This window comes from Crotalus tigris, unplaced genomic scaffold, assembly GCF_016545835.1.
Source record: "Crotalus tigris isolate CLP2741 ecotype Arizona unplaced genomic scaffold, ASM1654583v1 scf7180000019044.38365, whole genome shotgun sequence".
Taxonomy (NCBI): Eukaryota; Metazoa; Chordata; class Lepidosauria; order Squamata; family Viperidae; genus Crotalus; species Crotalus tigris.
The window spans coordinates 1-23798 of record NW_024097340.1 but is presented as its reverse complement, the minus strand read 5'-3'; the positions used below and the strand labels follow the sequence as shown (position 1 = coordinate 23798).

The following is a 23798-nucleotide window of genomic DNA, read 5'->3' as shown; positions in this document are numbered from 1 at the left end:
TTTGATGATTTCATTGAAAGGAAAGCCACAAGTGCAGAACTACTTAGTTGTCCATTTCACCAAAGGCCATTAACCCCTGCCTGAAGACCATTGAAAACACCAAATGGTAACCAAAGCAACCAAATCTGGAGATCCTTAACATCTCATTTTATACCCGGAAAAGCACTAAAAGTTGACCAGGCATTCTAAAAGGCAAGTTTTTGCTGGTAGAATGTAATTAAAGTTTTGCTCTTTGCACCATTGGTATATTGACATCTTGTCTTTTGGGCAGTTTTGACTGTTCTCCTCCTATACAGAGGCTGTCTCCTCTAATGAAAGGGGTAGCAGAGCCCTGCTATAATCCTGGGTATAACTGAGAGGGACAACTGACATTCTTGGGGGGGGGGGAATGGGGGAGATGGGCAAAAGAATGATAGAGAAACTAAAGCGCAATAAAGAACCAGATAATAAGAAATATAATAAGTAATATTTAGGGATCAATGAGTTCATGGAAGGGCAGGAAGATAAGATACTTCATAATCTCATAGAAGCCACCAATGATAAAGTAGTAACATTTCTTGCTTCCCAATCAGGAAGCAACAAATACTCTGCATACTTATGTTTTATCTCGAACTTCTCTTCAGCCATTCCACTCAATCTATACATATCCACAGATATATTCTCTCCTCTCCTCCTCTCTGCAATCTTTAGGTTATGTCACCACCTTAGGATCTGAGTGTCTCCCAGGGCTCTAAACCTTATAAATGTTTGGATCAATGGGACTGCTGTCTCTAAAATCTCCTCACACCAACCCTGGCTAGCAATAAAGTCAGTTCATCAGTTCTCATCAAAACATGCATGCTCTGAAAGTCCAAAATTTAACTTCTTTTCATCCTTTTACTCACTTCAAATGCTCACATCAGCAGAATGGCAGCCATATCAGGCCATATCACTAAAACCAACATGCCATAATTTCTGAAACTGATTTAGAGAGGGTATTATCAACGTTTGTTCAATATAAGTTTTAGACGGGAGGAAAACCTGTTGCCAATAATGTTGATGGGTTGTATTGTGTGGTGTATTATTTTTCATTTCATATTATTGTTGAACAATAACCTTTGACTTAATAATTTGCTCATGCAAATACCTTTTTCATTCCCTTTCCCTGTCATGCCTCCATCCGAGCCTGACTCTGAGGACGACATGGAGCTCCCTGTTGAGGCCCAGAAGGGGGTGTCTGTGGCTTTGGAGGACTGTGGGGAGGAGCAGGCTGAAGCAGGCCAGGGCCCTTCAAGTTTGGAACAGGGAAGGCAGCGTTCAGGTGAGGAGTAAGGCCCCTCCCCACCAGATCCCCTCCACAAGGCACACCTGGGGAATAGGATTTAAGGAGACGCTGTGGGGTGGGGCATTTGCTGGGAACAAACATGAACTCTTGTGATAGTGTGCTCTTGTACCTGGACACTTTGTATTTTGGACCAAGTTTGCTTCCTGCTGATTTCTCCTTGCTGTCTGCAGTTTTGCAGTTTGCAGTTCACAGGAAGCTGGGAGTTGAAAGGATTATACGTTTGCTTGTTATCTGTTTTACTTTAAAGAACTGTGTAAACTTCCCTGACTGTTTTATTGAACTTGTGCCAGCATATGTGGGGGCTGTTGGGTGAATGTTGGCAGTGCTTAAAAAGGCAATTGTTCTGATCAGCTAATTGTTCGGGGCGCTGGGTCATCACATTCCCTCTTTACTGCAATTAATCCAGCCTCCTCTTACTGTTAATGTAAAAATATTATGTGCTAATCCCAGTCCATGGGGTTTTAAATTAAACAGAAAATCTGAAAGAGTTGCCTGTTCCATAAGGGAAGAAAGAGGACCAATTAATTTCCAGCAGGAAACTCTGATACTCTTTTCTATCAATAAAGAATTTTTAGCCTGCTAAAAGTTACTCAATTTATTTCTGTATTTCTTTCAAAGATATGTCTCTCGGATTCTCTTACTCTATTAAGAATAATTTTCTTGAGTAAAGGGAATAATAACTTACCTAAACTGTATTGTTTTGATAAGTCTTAAATTAGAACTATGCCCATGAGTCATACAGAGTTTTTTCCCCTCTTAGGAACACAAGTAAATTCCTCATACCCATCAACAACAAATCTGACAAATACTTATTAACACTTTAAAAAAAAATCTAAAAATTTGGTCCACAAGGACCTCAAGGACTGTGGAGAGCATATGGTAAGACTCCTGTAGGCAGGATTGTGCAAGTCTGAATGTAATCTTGCTCATTTTATTGTAATGTGCCAGACTTCATTTTATCTTTATCTTTATAAAGTCAGTTGGTCTGGACTCTTTGTCAAGAGAATTGTCCTTAAACAGCTCTGAGACCAAAGACAATAGAAGATCTTCATTATGACCTGTGAAAATCTGCTGCTGCTTCTCCTGGTGTCCCATTTTCCCTGCGGCACAATGATGACTAAATGCCCATTGAGTGTGCAGAAAGAGGAAGAACACATATTTAATTACTACAAGCCAGGAGACTTCCTGATTGGTGCAATCATATCTACAACTAGCACTATATTTCAACCATACGTTTTCTTTAAACCTCCAAACAATAGATTTCAAAGGTAATTCCTGATATATACATAAGCCTAGTGATTAATTTTTTCCTTTCCTGTTTTTCTTAAATATCAATGGTTTCCATTTCCTGGTACCTGGTCTCTGTCACATTTTCCCATCTTCATTTCCTTTAAGGAAAAGACTTAAATTGGGGATGGGGGTGGCTCTTTGTAAAATAACTCTCTGTGGTGCCAGGGAGAACTACTGGATCACCTCTTAGCTGAGGTCAAAGTGAAGTTCTTTCCCATTTTATTTTCACATTCTCTTCAATGTCCTTGATGATGCATCCCTCTTTCTCTCTCTCTCTCTCTCTCTCTCTCTCTCTCTCTCTCTCTCTCTCTCTCTCCCTCTCTCCCTCTCTCATCTTTTCCTTCCTGGACAGGAAGCCACAATCCTCACCTGTTGGCTTTCAGCTTTCTTTCATAAAGTGGCTTGTGAGCAACTTGATCTCTCAAAAAGAACTGAGGCTAGTATTTTGCTTTGTGTGGCAGCAACACCATCTTCCTGCTTACTTTTTATTTAAATTAATGAAGTCCTTAAAAAAAAAGAAACCAAGGACCATGGCAGGAGTAACAACAAGTGGCCCTGGGTGTGTTTGATTTAAAGGCTGTGAAAGCACCTTCTGTCTGATTTAAAAGGGAAATGAATGTAGTAGAGGCCATTCCAGCTGTTTAAAAAAAATTCCATTCTTGGCAAGTGGTTGTTATTAATATGTGTCTTGATATTGAAATTGTTGCTGATTTGATGAGATGAAAATAATACCTTATTTTAACTATTTGATTCTATTACTGAACCAGTATAAATTAACAATAAAATTAAAACTTACAATCCTCCCATATGAAACAATTATAATTCCTATATACAATGAGAAGCAATATTTAAAACATGAATATTAATAGTACCTAGTTATAGGACCATTGCAAGGTATTATGATTAATATTTTTATGGCTAATATGAGTACAAAATCTTTTTATGCTATAATTTTTAATATTGACATTTATGTCATTAGCCATCTAGTTTTGAAAATTATGGAAATAGATTAATCTAAGCAATATACTGTCTGAAAAGTATATATAACAATATAACAATAAAAATAAATTATTGGAATGTGAAGTATAAAATTAAGGATTTAACATTTAGCAATAGAACAGTGCCCAGAAGGCTTTGTCATGGCTAGCAAATTCTTTTTTTTTTATTGTGCAAGCTGAGAGACAAAATTGACAAACATTATAGGCTACCGTGGGAGAACAATCTGAAAGAAATAAAACTAAATTAAAGATGTACAAGTCATCAGTATGGACTCGTACTTACAAGAAAAAAATCATAGAGATATTCTTAACAATTAGAAATTGAAGAAATCCTAGAAAAAACTCTGATGAAAAAGAAGAAGACTGTATTTTCATAGGAATGTGGTTTTCTAATGTGAATTTTAAATAAAATCATCCAATTGCTCAGACATTGGAACCATGATTACAATAATATAGGTTTTGTTGTAGGAATGCTCCTCTAAGTCATTTAGAGAAAATAAAAGTTGGGATCAGGTCTAGAACTTCTAATTGGAATCACTTTGACTCTGAAGAAAAGCATGGAAAAGAAGGTCCCTCTTGTGTCAATGCAGTGTCAGTGGAGCTGTTCTTCTAATATTAACACCCAAGGAAAGTCCATCACTGTAAATGAATGATACATGTATCTGACATTATTTTCATTGAACAATGAACTTCTGACAGTATTTCCTGCATTACATATGGACACTGAGCTGCTGATGTGATCCTGTCCTATTTTCTTCTTCTAGAAGACAACCAGATTATTTTATACATAAGGGGATAATGCATTCAAAACTGATTTCCACACAATAGAATCGTGAGACAGCAATACAAATGAGTTGTTATAAATGTTTTTATAGGAACAGCTTCAGAAATGGGATCTGCTTTTTTTATGAATTTAACACGAAAAATCAAAAATCAAAATGAAATTTCTTCACTTGCAGTATATCCAGTATGAGCTTCTGGCACGTCCTGCCCTTCTTCTTTGCCATTCATGAGATCAACCAGAATCCAAAGCTGTTACCAAACATCACCCTGGGCTACAGCATTTATGAGAACTTTTTCAATGCAAGAATAACTTGCGATGTCATGATGGACTTGCTTTCTGCAGGGCAGGTGAATGTCCCAAACTATAGTTGTGGAAAACAAAATAATCTGTTGCCTCTACTCGAAGGGACTGATTCTCATCTCTTTAGTCAAATTTCCACCATGCTGGGCATCTACAAAATCCCACAGGTATAAATGGATACTTTGCAAAGTCTCCTAATAGTCTAAAAATATCAAATAATAAATAAAATTAGTGAGGCAATGGAGTTTAAAGAACCCCTGAAATGATATCAGGCATTCAAATAACTATTTCTTCATTCTGATATCATTTTTGCAGCTGAACAAATCCTTATTCATTGTTCAAGTGAAATGATCTCAGCCATCCTGCACATTAAATTTTCAATCTTTTGGCCAATTCTTCATCTGCCTCTTCTCCTTGTCTGTCAGTCATTGCAGTCACAAGACCTGGGAGAGAAAAACATCTTTTCAATCTTAATTGAAACAAATCAAACAAAAATGTCAAGAAGATAAAAAATGAACAATATTATGTGTTTCTGTATTTATTCTTAAAGATTTTTTTTTAAAAAAACCACCCAACTTTTTTCTCTCCACTGAGTTCACATATCTTCCCATCATTCCCTGGGCATTACTGAGACATGTATAACTGAGCTGTATATTAGTGTTTTGTTCTTTGTTCTTGCACTTCTCAGGATGTGAAAAAAATTGTCACATTTCTCCTTCCCTAATTCTGGCAGAAAGATGTGATGACTGGAATTTACAAGCAAGTGATACCAGACATTGAGATGACATTTCATGGTAGAAACACAAGAACAAATGAAAGGAAGTTCTTTTCCTGGAGGAGAGTTCTGATATGTAAGCACTATTTTTTTTTCCTTAGAAGCAAAGCAATCGACCATCTTTTCTGGTTCATCTTAGATCAACTATGCGGTCATCAGCCACATTCCAGAGCAGAAACACCATTTCCCTTTTTTCTACCGAGTGAGTCCAAAACAAGAACCTCCTCACTTGGCAATTGTCAAGTTGCTCCTGCATTTCCGATGGACGTGGATCGGCCTCATTGCTCCAGACAATGAAAGCGGAGAAAAGTTCAGAAGAACCTTTGTGCCAGAAGCCGTAAGGAAAGGTGTCTGTGTTGCCTTCTCAGAAATCTTACCCATGGTTCTTAGAGCAGGGAGGGAAAAGAACATCCTTGAATATTTTAGTGACACTAAAGTGAAAAGTATTGTTTGTCAGTTGGACTTTCAGGCCACAATAATACTAGCAGTAGTAATAAGAGAAATTGACAATAGTGAAATCCTGTTTGGGGGGAAAGTATGGATTGCCACAGCTTTGTCAGGTATAAGTGTGAGATTTTTTTATCGATTGCTGAATCTCCAGCATAACCATCTTTTACTATCCTTCTCAAGTCAGACAAAAAATAGGACCCAGTATTATGATTTTAATTCACATTACTCTGCTACTATGCAGTTTGGGGAGGCAGCATTTCAGTGTTCTTATTCAAGTCCTTTGTTGTCTAAGAAAGTTTGGAAGAGATGCCTTGAAAAAGAGTCCTGGGAAATCCCACCCCAGGATCTGGTTGAAAGAATCCTGTCTGAGGATGGCTCCAGTATTTCCACCACTACCCAGGTTGTGGCCAGGATCCTCAGTGCTGCCTTTTCCTCCCAAATGAGTAAGAGGACGCTGCCTGTTAGGGATGTTAAGACATTCCAGATTGTACAGCCGTGGCAGGTAAGCCTTCTACTACAAAATGGTTTCCTTTCAATTCTTACATGTTAAGTTAAAGATAGCAGGAATGGATGGTGATGAGGGAAGTCCAATAACAAGTGGCAGTTTCTAATACTTCTTCTGATCAGATCTGGAAAGAGACAGATTCTGCTGTTGAATCTTCTTTTTTTAATAAATATTTTATTAAATTTTATAGGGTAGGGACAGGATGGTGTAAATACGGTTATGGAAAAGGATAGGAGTAAGGAATTAAGGATAGGATAGGGTTAGGGTTAGGGAAAGGTACAATAATGGGGTAACCCCCAACAATAATCTCATGCTTTAATAAGCAAACTACCGTCCGGATATACATATTGAATAAACCTAGCTTATATAATACTAAACAGTTATAGTAAATAGAGTTAACTATAATCATCTAATTAAAAATTAATAAGTAAATACAATTCCTTTAAGTAAATAACCTTAATTAATAAAATATAAAACTAATTCTAACTATCTCCATTAGTGTCTAGAATCACTACTAGTAACGCTATTATTAACAGAAAGAATAAAGTTTAGTGAAAAACCTAAAACCATATATTCTATTTAATTTCGAGCTCTTTTCTCATTCTGTTGTATTTCTAATCATTGATAAAATTTTCCCAAGTTTTAAAATTGAATCTTCTTTCTCTTTCATCTCTAAGGTTAATCTATCCATTTCTACACATTCTAAAATTTTGGTAATTATAATCTGATCAGATGGTAGATTTTCATTTTTACAGAATTGGGCAAATACTATTCTAGCAGCTATTAAAGCATGTAGTATTAAATAATCATTCTCCTTACCATAATTAGATCCTAATATTCCTAGCAAAAACAATTCCAGTTTAAATTCTATCTGTATTTTCATCATCTTTTCCAGCCATCTATGAATCTTAAACCAATATTGCTTTGCGTTAGGGCATATCCATCAGGCATGATAGTAAGTGCCTGGCTTTTGTTTGCATTTTCAACAAGTATTTGATACATTTTTAAACATTTTAGCTAATCGAACTGGTGTCATATGCCATCTATAAAACATTTTATATAAGTTTTCTTTGTATGAGGTTGCTTTAGTTAGTTTAATGTTTCTGTCCCAAAGTTTTTGCCATTGTTCTAAGTCTATAGAATATCCAAAATTCTTTGCCCATACCATCATTGTTTCTTTTACTTGTTCTTCTTCCATCTTCCAGCTTAGCAGAAATTTATAGTTTCTTAATCAAGTTTTCATCTGTTTTTAAAAATATTTTGTCAGTGGAGACTGCTCTTTATAAAATCCTATTGATTTTATATCTTTTTCATACCTTATTTGGATTTTCAAATAGGACCACCATGTTAGATCAATACCTTGGTGTTGAAGGGCCTGTCTGTCTTTAAGTTTTCCATCCTTATCCAAAAGATCTTTATAACTAACAAGTTTGTCATAGTTAATTAAGTTTGGGTACACAAATGCTTCCATTGTTGAAAGCCACTCCGGTATTTTTGTATACATTTTTGTGTTTGATTCTCTCCCATTCTGAAAGCAATATATTTCTTATGGCATGATTTAGAAAATATTTATGTGCTTTAGATTTCTCGTACCATATAAAGGCATGCCAACCTAGTTGGAGATCATGTCCCTCTAAATAAAAAAGTCATTTATTTCTCAATGTAATCCATTCTTTAAGCCAAAGCAAAATGGCTGCTTCATAATAAAGTCTCCAGTCCAGGAGTCCAAAGCCCCCTCTATCTTTAGAGTCTTGTAACAGTTTACTTTCAATTCTTGCTTTCTTTCTTTGCCATATAAATCTTAATATTGTTGCATTTAAACCATCAAAAAACTTCTTGCTTAATTAAACAGGAACTGTTTGAAATAGGAAAATTAGCTTTGGTAAAATGTTCATCTTGACAGTCGCTATTCTTCCTAACAGTGATAGTTGAAGATTTCCCCACTTTTCCAAATCTATTTTTATTTGTTTCATTAATTTCTCATATTTATCCTCTTTTAATGTTGTACATTTTGCGGTTAGGTGGATACCTAAATATTTAACTTTTTAACTATTTGAAGATTTGTCTTTTTGGCAAGTTGAATTTTCTGTTTCTCTGTTAGATTTTTTGTTAGTACTTTAGTCTTTTCCCTATTTATTTTCAAACCAGCCACTTCTCCAAATTTCTCAATTTTCTGCAAAAGCTTAACAGCTGTTTCCAGTGGCTCCTCTAAAATAAAAACCAAATCGTCCGCACAGGCCTGTAATTTGTATTTCTGGTTTTTAATCTCCAATCCTTTAATTTCTATATCCTGTCTAATATTTCTAGCCAACACCTCCAATGTGAGAATAAATAATAAAGGGGACAATGGACATCCCTGTTTGGTGCCTTTTTTGATGTCAAATCCATCTGTATAATCTCCATTTAAGAGTATTCTTGCTGTTTGTTTCTTATAAATTGCTTGAATGACTTTTATAAAGTTTTCACCAAAATCCATTTCCTGTAACTGTTGGAACATAAATTGCCAATTTGTCAAAAACTTTTTGTGCATCAAGAAATATGAGTGCCATCTGATTCCCTGGGTGCTTTTAATAATATTCCAGAACATTTAAAATAATCCTTAAGTTGTTCTTTATCTGTCTTTTAGACAGGAAGCTGTTTTGGTCTGAGTGAATAAATTCAGTCAAAAAAAATTTCATTCTTTCCGCCATTATTGCAGCGAAGATTTTGTAGTTCACATTTAATAGCGATATTGGTCTATAGTTTTTAATTTGTGTAAGTATCTTCTTTGGATATCAAAGTAATATTAGCTTCAGTCCATGAATTCGGTATTTTTGTCTCTCTAAAGATTTCATTACACAAGTCTTTCAAAATTGGAGTTAGAATGTTTTGTAAGGCTACATAGAATTCTGCAGGGAGTCCATCAGATCCCGGTGTTTTATTTTTCTTTTGCCTTTTTATTTCCTCTGAAATCTCCATCATTGATATCTTCTCATTTAACCTCTGTCACACATTCTCAGGGACCTTTGGAAGATTTGGAAGACTGGACAGCCATTTGTCTGAAATGGTGTAGGGTTTCCTGCCTGAGCAGGGGGTTGGACTAGATGACCTCCAAGGTCCCTTCCAACTTTACTACTATTACTATTACTATTTTAAATTATCCTGAATACCACCTTTGGATACCACCTCTGCCTTATAAAGTGTCTCATAATAATTAATTAATTAATTGTTTAATTAATTAAACAATTAATAATTGTTTTCATTGCATCATTATGGCAGTGTAACTCGCCTTTTGAGTCTTGTAACTTACTTATTAATCTTTTTTCTCTCTCTTTTTTCAATCTGTATGCAAGCCATCTTCCCAGTTTATTGGCATTTTCAAAAAAGTTCTGTTTGGCTTGTTTAATCTGTTGTGCCATTATATCCATCTCAAGTAGGTTTAATTTGTGTTTTATTAATTCCATTTGTGTCTTCAAATTTTTCTTTTGTGGATCAATTCGTAACTCAGATTTCAAATGGCTAAATTGTTCTTTCAATCTACTGTATATGCTGGTGTATAAGGCGACTTCCGCGAGCGCTGAAATCGGCGCCAAAGACGGGGGTCGTCTTATACGCCGAGTCGTCTTATACGCCGGAAATACTGGTAGTTTCCAGCATATAAGATGACGTTCTAGGAATGCAGCTCGGCGATAAAGTCGGGGGTCTTCTTATACGCCGGGTCGCCTTCTACGCCGGCATATATGGTACGCTGTTTGTTTCTTTTCTTTATTCTTTATTCTTTTTAGCAACATAAGTTATAGCCAAACCTCTAAAATATGCTTTTGCCATGTCCCATACATTTTGCATAGAGGTTTCTTTTTTTTTGTTGATTTGTTTTAAAAAGTCCATTTCTTTTGTTGCTAACTGTAGAAATTCTTTTTCTTTCAATATAGATTTATTCAACGACCATCTTAGTTTCTTCCTAAATCCTTTCCAAGTCATTTTAATTGGATTATGGTCTGCCCAAATACTTGGTTATATTTCAACCTCTTGTATCATAGTCTTCAAATCATAGGAAGTCCATATCATATCAATTCTTGACCACGATTTATGCCTATCTGAGTAAAAAGTATATTGTGCTTTTTCTGGGTTCATCTTTCTCCATATATCCTGTATACAGAGTTCATCTTTCATTTTTTAGAAGGGCTTAGGTAAAATATTTCTCCCTTTTTTTCCTTGTTCGTGGCTTTTGTAATCTCGTACTGCATCAACAACTGCATTAAAGATTATGATAGTTTAAGTCCACTAGTTTATCATATAATTGTTGAAAAAATTGCTCTTGTTTCTCATTGGAAGCATATATTGCAATCATCAATATTGGTTTTTGGTTCCATGTAATTTCCACCATTAATATTCTCCCCTCTTCATCAACATAAATTTGTTTTGGGTTCATCTTTTCTTTTATATAGAGGGCTATCCCTCTTTTCTTTTGTGATGCCAAAGAAAAATAAAGTTTACCTAATTATGGTTGTTCTAAAATTCTAGAGCGTTGTCTCTTAATATGCGTCTCTTGAAGACAAATTATGTCCATTTTCAACTTTTGTGGCTTATGAAATGTTTTACTCCTTTTTGATGGTGAGTTGAGACCATTTATATTTATTGAAAGAATTCCAGTTTCATCCATGATTTCAATTATATTGAGACCTCAGTCTTCTAGGAGAGCTTATCTGTCTCTGGTCTTTGGATCTAACATCTTCCTCTGGTTGAGTCTTTTTAGGTACTTCCTCCTCCGTTTGCTTTGATGTTCCTGCCACAGTTATTTCCTCTGGTTTCTTGGGCTAAACATCGCCTTTTTCCAGAAAAGCTCTATGATTATTAAAAAATTCCTCTGCTTGAGATGGAGTATCCAGTCTGTATCTTTTTGAGTCACAAAAAATTAATAATCCTTCCGGGACCAACCATCTAAAGTTCACTCCTCTATTAACCAATTTCCTTATTAAAAATTGATATTCTCTTCAGGCTTCTCTTATTCTTCTAGGAATCTGTTTAAGAACTACAATTTCTTTTTCTTTATATTTCAATGGTTGATCCCTTATTGCTCTCAAGATCTCATCTCGTAAGGCTCTTTTAAGGAATCTAACATGAACCTCCCTAGGGACTCTATTTCTTCTTGCATAATTTGAATTAACTCTAAAGACCTGATCCAGATCTCATTTCATTTGATCCATTTCCATTCCAAGTAGATCCGCCAATAGCTCACTCATCAGTTCTAATAAGTTCTCATCCTTCTCTTCTATCATATTTTGGAATCTTAAAAAATATGATGCCCGTTCCATCTCCATGACAGCTATGTTGTCCTCCAGTTCCATGTTGGATTGCACCAATCTCTGATTTTCATCTTGCAAAGCTTCTAATTTCTGATCAACCACCACTGACTTATCTTCCATTTTTTGCATTCTTAGTTGAATATCTGTCATCGCCTGTTGAAAGGCTTCCATTTTTTGATCCATGAGTAAAAAATGAGTAAATCATTTTTCAAATCTGCATAATTTTTTTCCAAATCTTTTTTCATTTCCATTTTAGAGTCTACAGTTGCCTGGAGTATGGCTTGGGTGTCCTTTTTCTGGGATTCCTGTTGTAGAAATCTTGTAATTGATTTTTGAGGGGCTGGGCTCACCAAAGTTGAGGTAGGGGCCGAGGAACCCTTTCTCACCCCTTTCACCAAGTTTGAGGCACTCATCTTCTAATTATTATATTTATTTGTAATCCAGTAAAAAGCCCGATGGCCAATTTATTTGTAATCCAATAAAAAGCCCAATGGCCAATTATAATCCAGCAAGTAGCCAGGGAAAAAAATTATAAGTACCCTCCTATTATCAGTAAATGAAGCCAAAATGTAGTTTAAAAGGTAAGAGGGAACCGGGGAAAAAAATACAGGAGTCCAATGCATGTGTAATCAAAAGAAAAATAATAAAAGAGGAAGCAGGATCTTTAGAGAAAAATAAAATAAAAAAGCAAAAGGAGATAGAGGTATATTGGTGGTATGAGAGGTATGATGGTTGCAAGCACGGAAGCACTCCGCCTTTCTCCTGCTGCTTCCAGGGGCTATTTTGAGTTCGGAAAGCTGGCTACCACCGACTTCCATTCCTCAAAGGTTTGCCCCTCGGTGGCCACCCCTCCAAGTTGGCATTCAGCCCAAATGAGCCCGCCAGCAAAAGAATTTAGGACCCTGGGACCAGACAGTTGTTCCCCAGGGTCTACAACCAACGACGTCACTGGAAATCCTCCCAATCTTCTTGACTAAACCAGGTGTGCTGGTTCAAGATGCTTGTAAGAATACATATTGTCTCAAGAGAAACAGGAAGCTTTCATATCTTTGCAAAGTAAATAAGTAACCATCATATTCTGCCTTAAATTTCAAACATTGGTGTGATGTATTTCCTGTCCTGCCATGTCTCTCTTCTTCTCAGCATTTTCAGAAAACAAGCACTCAGTTGACTTGCTTCTCATTACCACTTCCTGGTCACATAACCTGGCAATTTTCTTCTGCATTTGCAGGCTCCCAGGATCCTTTTATCTCTCTTTCTCCTTTGAAAATTAAATCTTAGAATCTGGACCCCTGTCATTTCTCCCAGTCTTTTCACTTTCCACCACCACATATTTGTTACATAAAATACTACAGAAGATAAAAAGATTGCAAAACTCTAAAAGGCCATACAATATTATTTATTACTTATTTATTAAATTTATATGCCACCCATCTTACTGATAGAGCCACTCTTGGTGTCTTACAAACAGTAAAAATATAAACAGAAAAACAATTAAAATTTTAAAAACTATTTTAAAAAAACAAGAGCTAAGGAGATGTACAGCACAGGGATGCTATCTTCTTACCTTGGCAAACACCTCTAGTAGTGAGCGCCCCCTTCGAGGATCCAGGCAAATTAAAAAAACTGAGTTTTGATACCCTTCCAGAAGTCCAAAGGGGTGGGAGATCAACATAAGAGGTGGGTAAACAACCCTAGAAATAGGGTGAGGTTGCTGCAGTTAAAATATATTTCTGATCTGAGATTAGAAATTTCACAGAACAGAGTAGGTGAAAATAATGAACAGAAAAGGTTTATGTATATGTGTTTATGTATGAGAGAGAAAGAATGGGAGAGGGAAAGGGAGATTTAGAGATAGAGGAGTGAGTGAGAAAGAGAGAATCTTCCTGTCACATTTGCCGACAGAGGCATTGAGTTGAATATCCCACTTCTGACTTAGGGCTCAAAAGAGAATGTATGCACGATGAGGGTGATTCTCTATTTCTTTTCAGCTCCATCCTTTTCTAAGAAACTTAGAGATTTACAATTTTTCTGTGGATGATGTTTATTTGGATGAGACTGGAATTCCTGTTGCTGACTTTGATATTATGGACTGGGCAGTATTTCCTAACAAGTCTTCTGCTGGAGTGAAAATAGGGGATATTGAAAAAGAAAAAGTCTCTTCAGATATCAAGTTCTCTATCGATGAGAGTGGCATCATATGGCCAACATCCTTTAACTGGGTAACCAAGTCTGCCTGTCTGTGGGAATTTCATTTTTAATGTGTGCCTGTTTGCTCACAGTAAAAAAATGACAGTAAAGGTTATCTACCTTATCTTGTTCAAATTACAAATTCAGAGTAGAGCTTGAAGGGACCTTGGAGGTCTTGTAGTCCAACCCCCAGCTCAAGCAGGTGACCCTATACCATTTCAGATAAATGATTATCCAGTCTCTTTTTCAAAACCTCCAGTGATGGAGCACCTACAACTTCTGAAGGCAAGCTGCTCCACTGGTTAATTGTTCTCACTGTTAGGAAGTTTCTCCTTAATTCCAGGTTGCTTTTCTCCTTGATGAGTTTCTTATCCTGCTTTCTGATGCTTTGGAAAATAAGTTGACCCTCTCTTCTTTGTGGCAGCCCCTCAAATACTGAAACCACTCATGTCACCCCCCACTCCTTCTCTTCTCCAGACTAGCTATACCCAATCCTTACTACAGTTGTACTAATGTTTTACTCTCCAAGCCGTTAATCATCTTAGTTGCTCTTCTTTGCACCTTTTCCACCTTTATAAAGCGATACTAATACTTGACATGATTTTGATTCTACGGCTCTGTTTATACAACCAAGGATTGTATTAGCTTTTTTGGCTGATGCTGCACACTGCTGGATCATATTTAATTGATCGTCTACTAGGACTCCAAGGTCCCTCTCACAGTTACTGGTTTTGAACCATGTTTTGCCTAATCTGTACTTGTACATTTGGTTTTTGTTCTCTCTATATAAAACATTGCTTTTCACCACATTAAATTTCATTTTGTTGGATAGGCCTATTATTCAAGTCTGCCAAGATTCTTTTGGATCCTGAGCTTGTTTTCTGGGTGTTGGCTAATCCTACCATCTTAGTGTCATCTGCAAAATTTGATGACATCCCCTTCTATTCCCTCATCTGTCATTTATGAAGATATTGAAGAGTGCTAGGGCAAAGATGGAAACTTGTGGTACTCCACTGCTTACTTCCCTACATGTAGATGTAACCTTCTATCCCAACCCTCTGTTCAAGGCAGGAAACTTTATATCATCCCAGTCAAATAGTTGTCCAGTCTATTTTTCAAAATCTCCAGTGATAGAGCACCCACAACTACATGAGGCAAGCTAGTCCATTGATTAATTGTTCTTACTGTCAGAAATTTCTCCTTACTTCTAGGCTGGACCTCTCTTTAACAAACTTTCACCTATTACTTCTTGTCCTGCCCTCTGGTGCTTTGGAGAATAAATCTAAATCTCTCTTCTTTGTGATCAACCCTCAAATATTGGGCGTCATTGTCCCTCCTTATCCTTTTCTTTGTGTGGTAGATACTGTATATATCTAGTTCCCTCAATTGTTCATTATATAATTTAGCCTACAGACTGTTTATCATGTTTTCTAGTCTTCTATGCACACTTTCCAGTATTCCAATTGTGCCCCTCCCAGGCCATGGCCCCACTAGTAGGCCATGGCCTATTCAGAATTGGGCCAGGCAAGTGGCTGGAGCACATGACAGCCCACTGCTTACACAAGTCGAGCTGCACACATGTCATACATGCAGCCCAGTTCCCCTCTCCCCTCCCCACAGCTGGGCCACTGAGCCGCAAAGGTTGGGGACTACTGCACTAGCACATCCAGATCTCTCTCATAGTTACTTCTGTGAGCAAGGTACTACTTATTTTGTACCTATCTATTTGCATTTTTCCTACCTAAATCTAATTCAAAACAAAATTGATGGGATATGAAATCCAAATGCATGTTGCCTCTCACTGGAAAAAAAAAACCCAAACATACAGAAGGCTAAAGATGTTTGGACAGGAGAGTCATCAGTCTTTACTGAATATTGAAAGGACTCTGGGATATGCTGCTGAAATCACCCAAACAAAAATAATTTTATTATATTTGGAAAAAATCCTGAAAGTATCTTCTGAGTTCATGAACCTATCTTGGTACTGACTTCCACTTATAGAAGGAATTCCCTAATCCATATATTTCCATAATTTTCTTTCTGTTTAGAAGACCCCCTTTTCTAGATGTACTAAAAATTGCCTCCCAGGATATACCAAGCTCACAAGAGAAGGAGAACCAGTGTGCTGCTATGACTGCTCTCCATGTATGGAAGGAACAATCTCCACACAGGAAGGTAAGTGGCTTAAGGACAAAAAAGGAGCATCAGCCTTTTATTCTAGGGACAAATATAGTAACCAAGATTTAATCTCCCATGCCAGTGTGCCTCATCCACACTCAGGAAAAGAATCAAGACACAGCAGTGTTCCGTATTCAATAAAAGTAGCATTTTACCAGGGTGGATGTTTTCGGAAACTGCTGAAACAGTAAAAAGTAATATTGACAAAGATTGAGAAATCTTGAGAGATGACAGAAACAGGTATACAAAGCCAAGATCAACTATTAGGAGGCATATATAAATAATTTTTTGAAATAGGACATGGAGATGGAACAAATAAACAACCGTACGATAGAATGGATACAAAATATCAAATAAATAATTGCAGTACAAACAAAATAACAGCTCTGGAAAAGAAAAATCCAGAAAATTCACTCCAGGTTATACTATAAGGGGAAATGTTTTACAGACAGTATACAATTATATCAACAGTTGATAAAACAAACAAATAATAGAAAAATAGATGTATGAAATCCCATAACAAAAAGGAATGTTTTATCATGTGTGGTAGTGATGCAAAGAAACTCAAAATTCAGAGAACAAAATACATCACAATATTCAGAAAAAAACTAAACATAAACATTGACCTGAAATCCCAAATGTTCTTTTGAGGTATAATCCTCCAGAATTGGAAAGACACATTTTTTTCAGTGATGTCACATTTGGAGATAAGATTGGACAATTTTCTGGAATGGGAAAATTCACAATATCTAAAGTATCTATGATAAAAGTAGCAAGATGGCTACCATAAATACTACACAAAGAATTTAGAACTTTGGGACATAGCATGGTTTTTAGAAAGACAGTTCTGCAATTGGCAAATAAAGAGAAAGGATGGTGGCAATGTTTTTCTATAAGCATTTTCTACTTTATTAATATTTAGAAATTATTTCTTTTTGTAATAAAAATATTTTTCTTTTAAAAAAGAGAAAAAAATAGCAATTCATGTTTTTCAGATGTGTCCCAATGTGAAAAGTGTCCAGATGAACAACATTCCAACCAGAAGCAAGATCAGTGTGTCCCCAAAATTGAGACTTTCCTGTCCTACAAAAAAATGTTAGGTCTCATTCTGGCTATCATTGCCTTTTTTTTGTCTCTAAACACTGCCTTAGTTCTAGGAATCTTCATTAAATATCGAGAAACCCCCATAGCCAAAGCTAACAATCGGGATCTCACCTACATTCTCCTGGTCTCTCTCTTGCTTTCCTTCTTGACCTCTCTTCTATTCATTGGTCGGCCCAAGAAAGTGACCTGCCTTTTTCAACAAATCACCTTCAGCGTGGTTTTCTCAGTTGCTGTCTCTTCCTTGCTGGCCAAGACTATCATGGTGGTGGTGGCATTTTTGGCCACAAAGCCAGGCAGCAGGATGAGGAAATGGTTGGGGAAAAGTCTGGCCAACTCCATTGTCTTGTCCTGCTCTGGAGTTCAGGTGGGCCTCTGCCTTATATGGCTGAGAATCTCTCCCCCATTTCCACATTCTGACCTGCATTCTGAACCAAGACAGATACTCCTGCAATGTAATGAAGGCTCAATCACCATGTTCTACACTGTCCTTGGTTACATGGGCTTTCTGGCCACCATCTGCTTTTTGGTGGCTTTTCTGGCCCGCAAGCTTCCAGGGACTTTCAATGAAGCCAAGTGGATCACCTTCAGCATGCTGGTTTTCTGCAGTGTTTGGATCTCCTTCATCCCCACCTACCTGAGCACTAAAGGGAAATACATGGTGGCTGTGCAAATCTTCTCTATCCTGGCTTCCAGCCTGGGTTTACTGGGCTGTATTTTTGTCCCCAAATGTTACATCATTATTTTGAGACCTGATATAAACACTAAGGAGAATCTAATGATGAAAAATAATGTGGGTTCTTGATTTTGAAAGTTATTTGTTACCCAAGTTATTGTTAAGATAAATAGGATAGTTGGAAATAAAATCTTTATGTGTTCTAAGAACTCTCTCTTTCTCTCACATAAAGTCTCAATTATTATTGATATAATAAGCTATATTAGAGATGTGTAAGAGGTCAGATAATCTTTACAGACCCTGCTCAAGCAACACTTCTGTGCTATGTCCTGGATTGGAGGGAGGGAACTGCCAATGATCTTTTCGGCCATTCTCACCACTCTCTGCACTGCCTTCCTGTCTGAAGCAGTGATGCTGTCAATGCTGCAAATACTGTATATTCTTGCTTCGACAATATGCAAAACTGTCTGGTATTCATTGGGTTAATACTTAGCTTAGACTGGGGGGGGGGAAAGCCCGGGAAAGAAAGAGGAAGTAAACTTTTGACCTTCTCACTAATTAGATAATGTGACCTGTGACTGCATGAGAAGGGAGGGGTTTAGCAAGGAAAGCTTGATGCCAGCAAAAGGAAGTTCAGATTTTGGCATAAACCCGTCCATCATGGTGACCGGCAAAACTAGCTCTGCAATAAAGATTTTAGGAAACATGCCTGAAAGTTCTTTGAAGTGCTTCATTAGTCGGAACATGTAACAGATGTTTCCAAACCAGATTGTGATGCTGTATGACAAGATGCTCTCGATCATCCCCCTGTAGAAAGTGGTCAGGACAGGTGAAGGAAGATGTGCTTTTCTCATGCGATGCAGAAAATGCAGGCGCTGCTGTGCCCTCTTCGCCAGTTTTTCACTGTTGGGCTACCAAGCCAGCCTGCTCGTTAGCTGCACACCCAGGAATTTGATGCTGGTAACCATCTCCACAGATGAATCATTAATGCACAGAGAAGTGTGGCTGTGCCTGCCTTTTCTGAAATCGACAATGATCTCTTTGGTTTTTCCAGTATTTAAAACTAGGCTGTTTTCCTTTAACACCAGTTCACCAACCCCTCAACCTCCTTGCGATAAGTTTCCACCTTGTCATCCTGAATAAGGCCCACTACTGTTGTATCATCTGTGAACTTCACAATATGGTTGGTGGCAAACCTAGCACAATAGTCATGGTCAACAGAGTGAACAGCAGTGGACTTTTGATGATTTCATTGAAAGGAAAGCCACAAGTGCAGAACTACTTAGTTGTCCATTTCACCAAAGGCCATTAACCCCTGCCTGAAGACCATTGAAAACACCAAATGGTAACCAAATCAACCAAATCTGGAGATCCTTAACATCTCATTTTATACTCAGAACAGTACTAATAGCTGACCAGGCATTCTAAAAGGCAAGTTTTTGCTGGTAGAATGTAATTAAAGTTTTGCTCTTTGCACCATTGGTATGATTGCCATCTTGCCTTTTGGGTAGTTTTGACCTTTCTCCTCCTATACGGAGGCTGTCTCCTCTAATGAAAGGGGTAGCAGAGCCCTGCTATAATCCTGGGTATAACTGAGAGGGACAACTGACATTCTGGGGGGGGGGGAGATGGGCAAAAAATGATAAACTAAAGCGTAATAAAGACCCCGATAATAAGAAATATAATAAGTAATATTTATGAATCAATGACTTCATGGAAGGACAGGAAGATAAGATACTTCATAATCTCATAGTAGCCAATCTCAAAAGTGAAAATATGTGTATAAAAATGTATAATAATAATAATATGGATTATTCTTAGTAAGAAGTAGAACATGAAGGAAGAAAAATGTAAATAAGAAATAACGGGGCTATGACAAATATTCTAAAGAAGGATAAGGGGGGAAATTTAAATAATAGATTACCGTTGCACAATTGCTGTAAAAAAAGGAGGAGTATATATTGTGTGTGTATGTGTGTTATGTTTTGCTTTGTTTTGTTTTGTCTTGTTGGTTAAAAATAAAAATTTAAAAAAATATTTCTTCCAAATCAGGAAGCAACAAATACTCTGCATACTTATGTTTTATCTCGAACTTCTCTTCAGCCATTCCATTCAATTTATACATATCCACAGATATATTCTCTCCTCTCCTCCTTTCTGCAATCTTTAGGTTATGTCACCACCTTAGGATCTGAGTTTCTCCCAGGGCTCTAAACCTTAGTATGTTTATAAACATTTGGATCAGTGGAACTGCTGTCTCTAAAATCTCCTCACACCAACCCTGGCTAGCAATAAAGTCAGTTCATCAGTTCTCATCAAAACATGCATGCTCTGAAAGTCCAAAATTTAACTTCTTTTCATCCTTTTACTCACTTCAAATGCTCACATCAGCAGAATGGCAGCCATATCAGGCCATAATTTCTGAAACTGATTTAGAGAGGGTATTATCAAGAAGGTTTGTTCAATATAAATTTTAGATGGGAGGAAAACCTGTTGCCAATAATGTTGAGGGTTGTATTGTGTGGTGTATTATTTTTCATTTCATATTATTGTTGAACAATAACCTTTGACTTAATAATTTGCTCATGCAAATACCTTTTTCAGTCCCTTTCCCTGTCATGCCTCCATCCGAGCCTGACTCTGAGGACGACATGGAGCTCCCTGTTGAGGCCCAGAAGGGGGTGTCTGTGGCTTTGGAGGACTGTGGGGAGGAGCAGGCTGAAGCAGGCCAGGGCCCTTCAAGTTTGGAACAGGGAAGGCTGAGTTCAGGTGAGGAGTAAGGCCCCTTCCCACCAGATGCCAGAGCAAGGGGAGCAGAGAGGAGGAGGGAACAATGGAGGCAGGCTCACTTGCTTGGGAGGAGAGCATCACACCGCACTCCACAAGGCACTCCATGCTATGGGGTGGGGCATTTGCTGGGAACAAATGTGAACTCTTGTGATAGTTTGCTCTTGTACCTGGACACTTTGTATTTTGGACCAAGTTTGCTTTCTGTTGATTTCTGTTGTGTCCTTAGCCTGCAAAAGCAGGCTCGGGACCTTGCAGTGGTCCCGGGGATTCCAAAAGCTGCCCGGGACCATACTGAGTGGCACCAGCCTTGCGCGCATGTGCAAAGTGGTTGCTGCCCAGGATCAGACAGAGCAGCGCCAGCCTTTGCGCGCATGCGCAAGGGGGGAAAACACTCTGTTACTGTTACTTGCCTTTGTACGGGTTCTGGCCATAAAAGGGGGCCTGTGAGCCTTTGGGTTTTGTTCAGGTGTTGCTGTAAGGAGAATAAAGAACTGTTTAACTTCGCCATGAGTATTCATCATTCGCACGTGAACGGAGGATTTAACACTGGCGACGAGGATGGGATCCTTTGCAAACTGAAAAGGCAGTTTTAAGGACTTACCCAGGAAGTCCTGAAGAGGGAAGACAGCGTCTGAATCAGCATCCCAGCCTGCCAGTATAGCGTCACTGGAGGGTGAGCTCGGCTAACCCTTTCCCCAAACAGAAGTTTGCAGAGGAGCGAGTGGTGAAGGTAGTACTAGTATGATGGTGAAGATTGGTCGTTTGTCTGATTTTGATATCTCACACCCAGAGAGATGGAATTCCTACGTTGCAAGGGTGGAGAATTACTTCAGAGTAAATCAAATTAGAGAAGATGGCTTGAAGACTGCAACTCTTTTGTGTGTCTGTGGACAGGAAGTTTTTGAAATTACAGAAAAATCTGGTGGCCCCTGAACCTCTGGAGTCAGTACCATATACTGACTTGAAGAAATTGTTGAAGGAACATTTCCAGCCAAAGTTGTCTGTTATTGCTTGGAGGCACGTGTTTGAGCAGAGGGACCAGAAGCCAGGTGAATCTGCTACAAATTTTTTTGCAGCCTTAAGGCGAGCAGTCAGACCTTGTGAGTTCAAGGATCTGGAAGAAAGGCTGAGAGATCGCTTCGTATGTGGTTTAAGGAACAGACACTTACAGCAGAAGATTTTTGCTAAAGAAGAAGTCTCTTTCCAAGATGCCCTATGAGAGGTGACAGCTGAGGAAGCAACAGGTGGGGCTGTGAAGATTTTACGGCTCACCAGGAACCCTCCAGAGACAACTACCGTCCATCAAAAGGATGCTCAAGAAGGATCGGAAGCGGATCCTGAAGAAGAGGTGGATAGACTTCACCAGCCAGCTGAAAGAGGCAGAAGGAATGTCCGGACAAGGCCCTAGCATCTCTGCAATGCTTCGGGTGCAGAGGACACCACAAGCGAGCTGACTGCAGGTTCCGATCCACCATTTGCAGAGCATGTGGCAAGCAAGTCCACATCGCATCCATCTGTTTCGGTCGCCAGAAGGTCCAATCTCGTGAAGAATTGCATCTGAAAGGTACCAGGGTCCCCAGCCAAAACAGGGTGGGTTTCTGCGCATCATGCAGGAGTATTTTGAGGACAGGGACACATAAGCCCCTTAAGAAGAAGCTTTTCCTTAACGTAAGGCTGCAAGGAGTTCCCTTATCAATGGAGTTGGACACTGGGTCTGCTCTTTCCATTATTTCCATTAGCACAGTCAATAGGATACGCAGCAGCAGTGGCCTTCGAGGTAAACTCAGGCCGTCGAATCTAATACTTATAGATTTTCAGAATTCTATGGTGAGTGTTAAGGGGGAGGCCACCCTTAGAGTACAGTATAAGGATTTTGAAGGTCCCCTAGATGTGGTGGTTGTCGGGGGTGAACATATGAGTCTTATTGGACTCGATTGGTTCGAGGCTCTGGGAATCCAGGTGACTGGGCTGCACCATTTGCAAACGTTGAGTCTTGCAGAAGTCTGCAAGGAATTTGCAGATGTATTTAGTTCAGAGCTAGGATCCTACAAGGGACCTCCAATTTCACTACGATTAGATGCAACCATCACGCCTATCAGGGTTAAGCCTAGGAGGGTACCTTTTCCCTCAAAGGCAAGATTGATGCTGAGCTGGACAAATTGCTCCAGCAGGGCATTCTTGAACCTGTGGATTCAAGTCCATGGGAAACCCCCATAGTAACGCCTCTAAAGGCTAATGGGGACATATGTATATGTGCAGACTACAAGTGCACACTGAATAAGGCGCTGCAACAGCATGCTTATCCAGTGCCTGTGGTAAGTCACATTCTGGCCTCCCTCAAGGGAGAGCACATTTTTGCAAAGCTTGACCTATCACAGGCCTATCAACAGCTACCTGTTGATGAGGCAGCTGCAGAGGCCCAGACTATTGTAACTCACAGAGGGGCATTCAAGGTCAAGAGACTGCAATTTGGGATAAATGTAGCCCCTGGCATATTCCAAAGTGTCACAGAGAGCACACTTCGAGGTATTCCTGGGGTCTGTCCCTATTTTGATGATGTCCTCATTGCTGGGGAGTCATCTCAAAATTTAGCAGAAAGATTAAGGGCTGTCTTGCTTCGTTTTCGAAAAGCAGGCCTTAAACTAAAGAAGGATAAATGTAAGATAGGAGTCATTTCTACTGACTTCTTAGGATTCAGGATTGATGCTCAAGGCATTCACCCTGCTGAAACTAAATTGCAAGCTATCCAGCAGGCCCCAAGCCCTAAGTCTAAGAGTGAGCTGCAAGCCTTCTTGGGGCTATTAAATTTTTACCATGCATTTCTCCCACATAAAGCTGCAGTGGCAGAGCCGTTACACAGGCTCTTAGACAAGTAGTCTCCTTGGCATGGACTAAAGTCCATGACAAGAGTTTCAATGAGGTTAAGGCCTTGCTCAATTCTAATGCTGTTTTGGCGCATTTCAATGAGCAACTGCCTATTTGCATCGTATGCGATGCATCTCCTTATGGGATGGGGGCTGTACTTAGCCATCTGAAGGCTGATGGGACACAGGCCCCTGTGGCCTATTACTCAAGGACTCTGTGTTCTGCAGAGCAAAATTACGCTCAAATTGACAGAGAAGCCTTGGCCATAGTGGCTGGCATAAAGAAAT

General features: G+C 38.6%; 1 protein-coding gene across 1 annotated transcript; it reads left to right on the top strand.

Moving 5' to 3' along the window:
- Positions 1-1242: 1242 nt before the first annotated feature.
- On the top strand, positions 1243-18189 carry LOC120315003 (taste receptor type 1 member 1-like). The gene is made up of 6 exons (XM_039358645.1): positions 1243-1300; positions 2301-2592; positions 4572-4743; positions 5611-6423; positions 15950-16076; positions 17075-18189. The coding sequence occupies exons 2-6, from the start codon at positions 2378-2380 to the stop codon at positions 17983-17985; spliced, it is 2238 nt and encodes a 745-aa protein (XP_039214579.1). The 5' UTR covers positions 1243-1300; positions 2301-2377; the 3' UTR covers positions 17986-18189.
- Positions 18190-23798: the final 5609 nt, after the last annotated feature.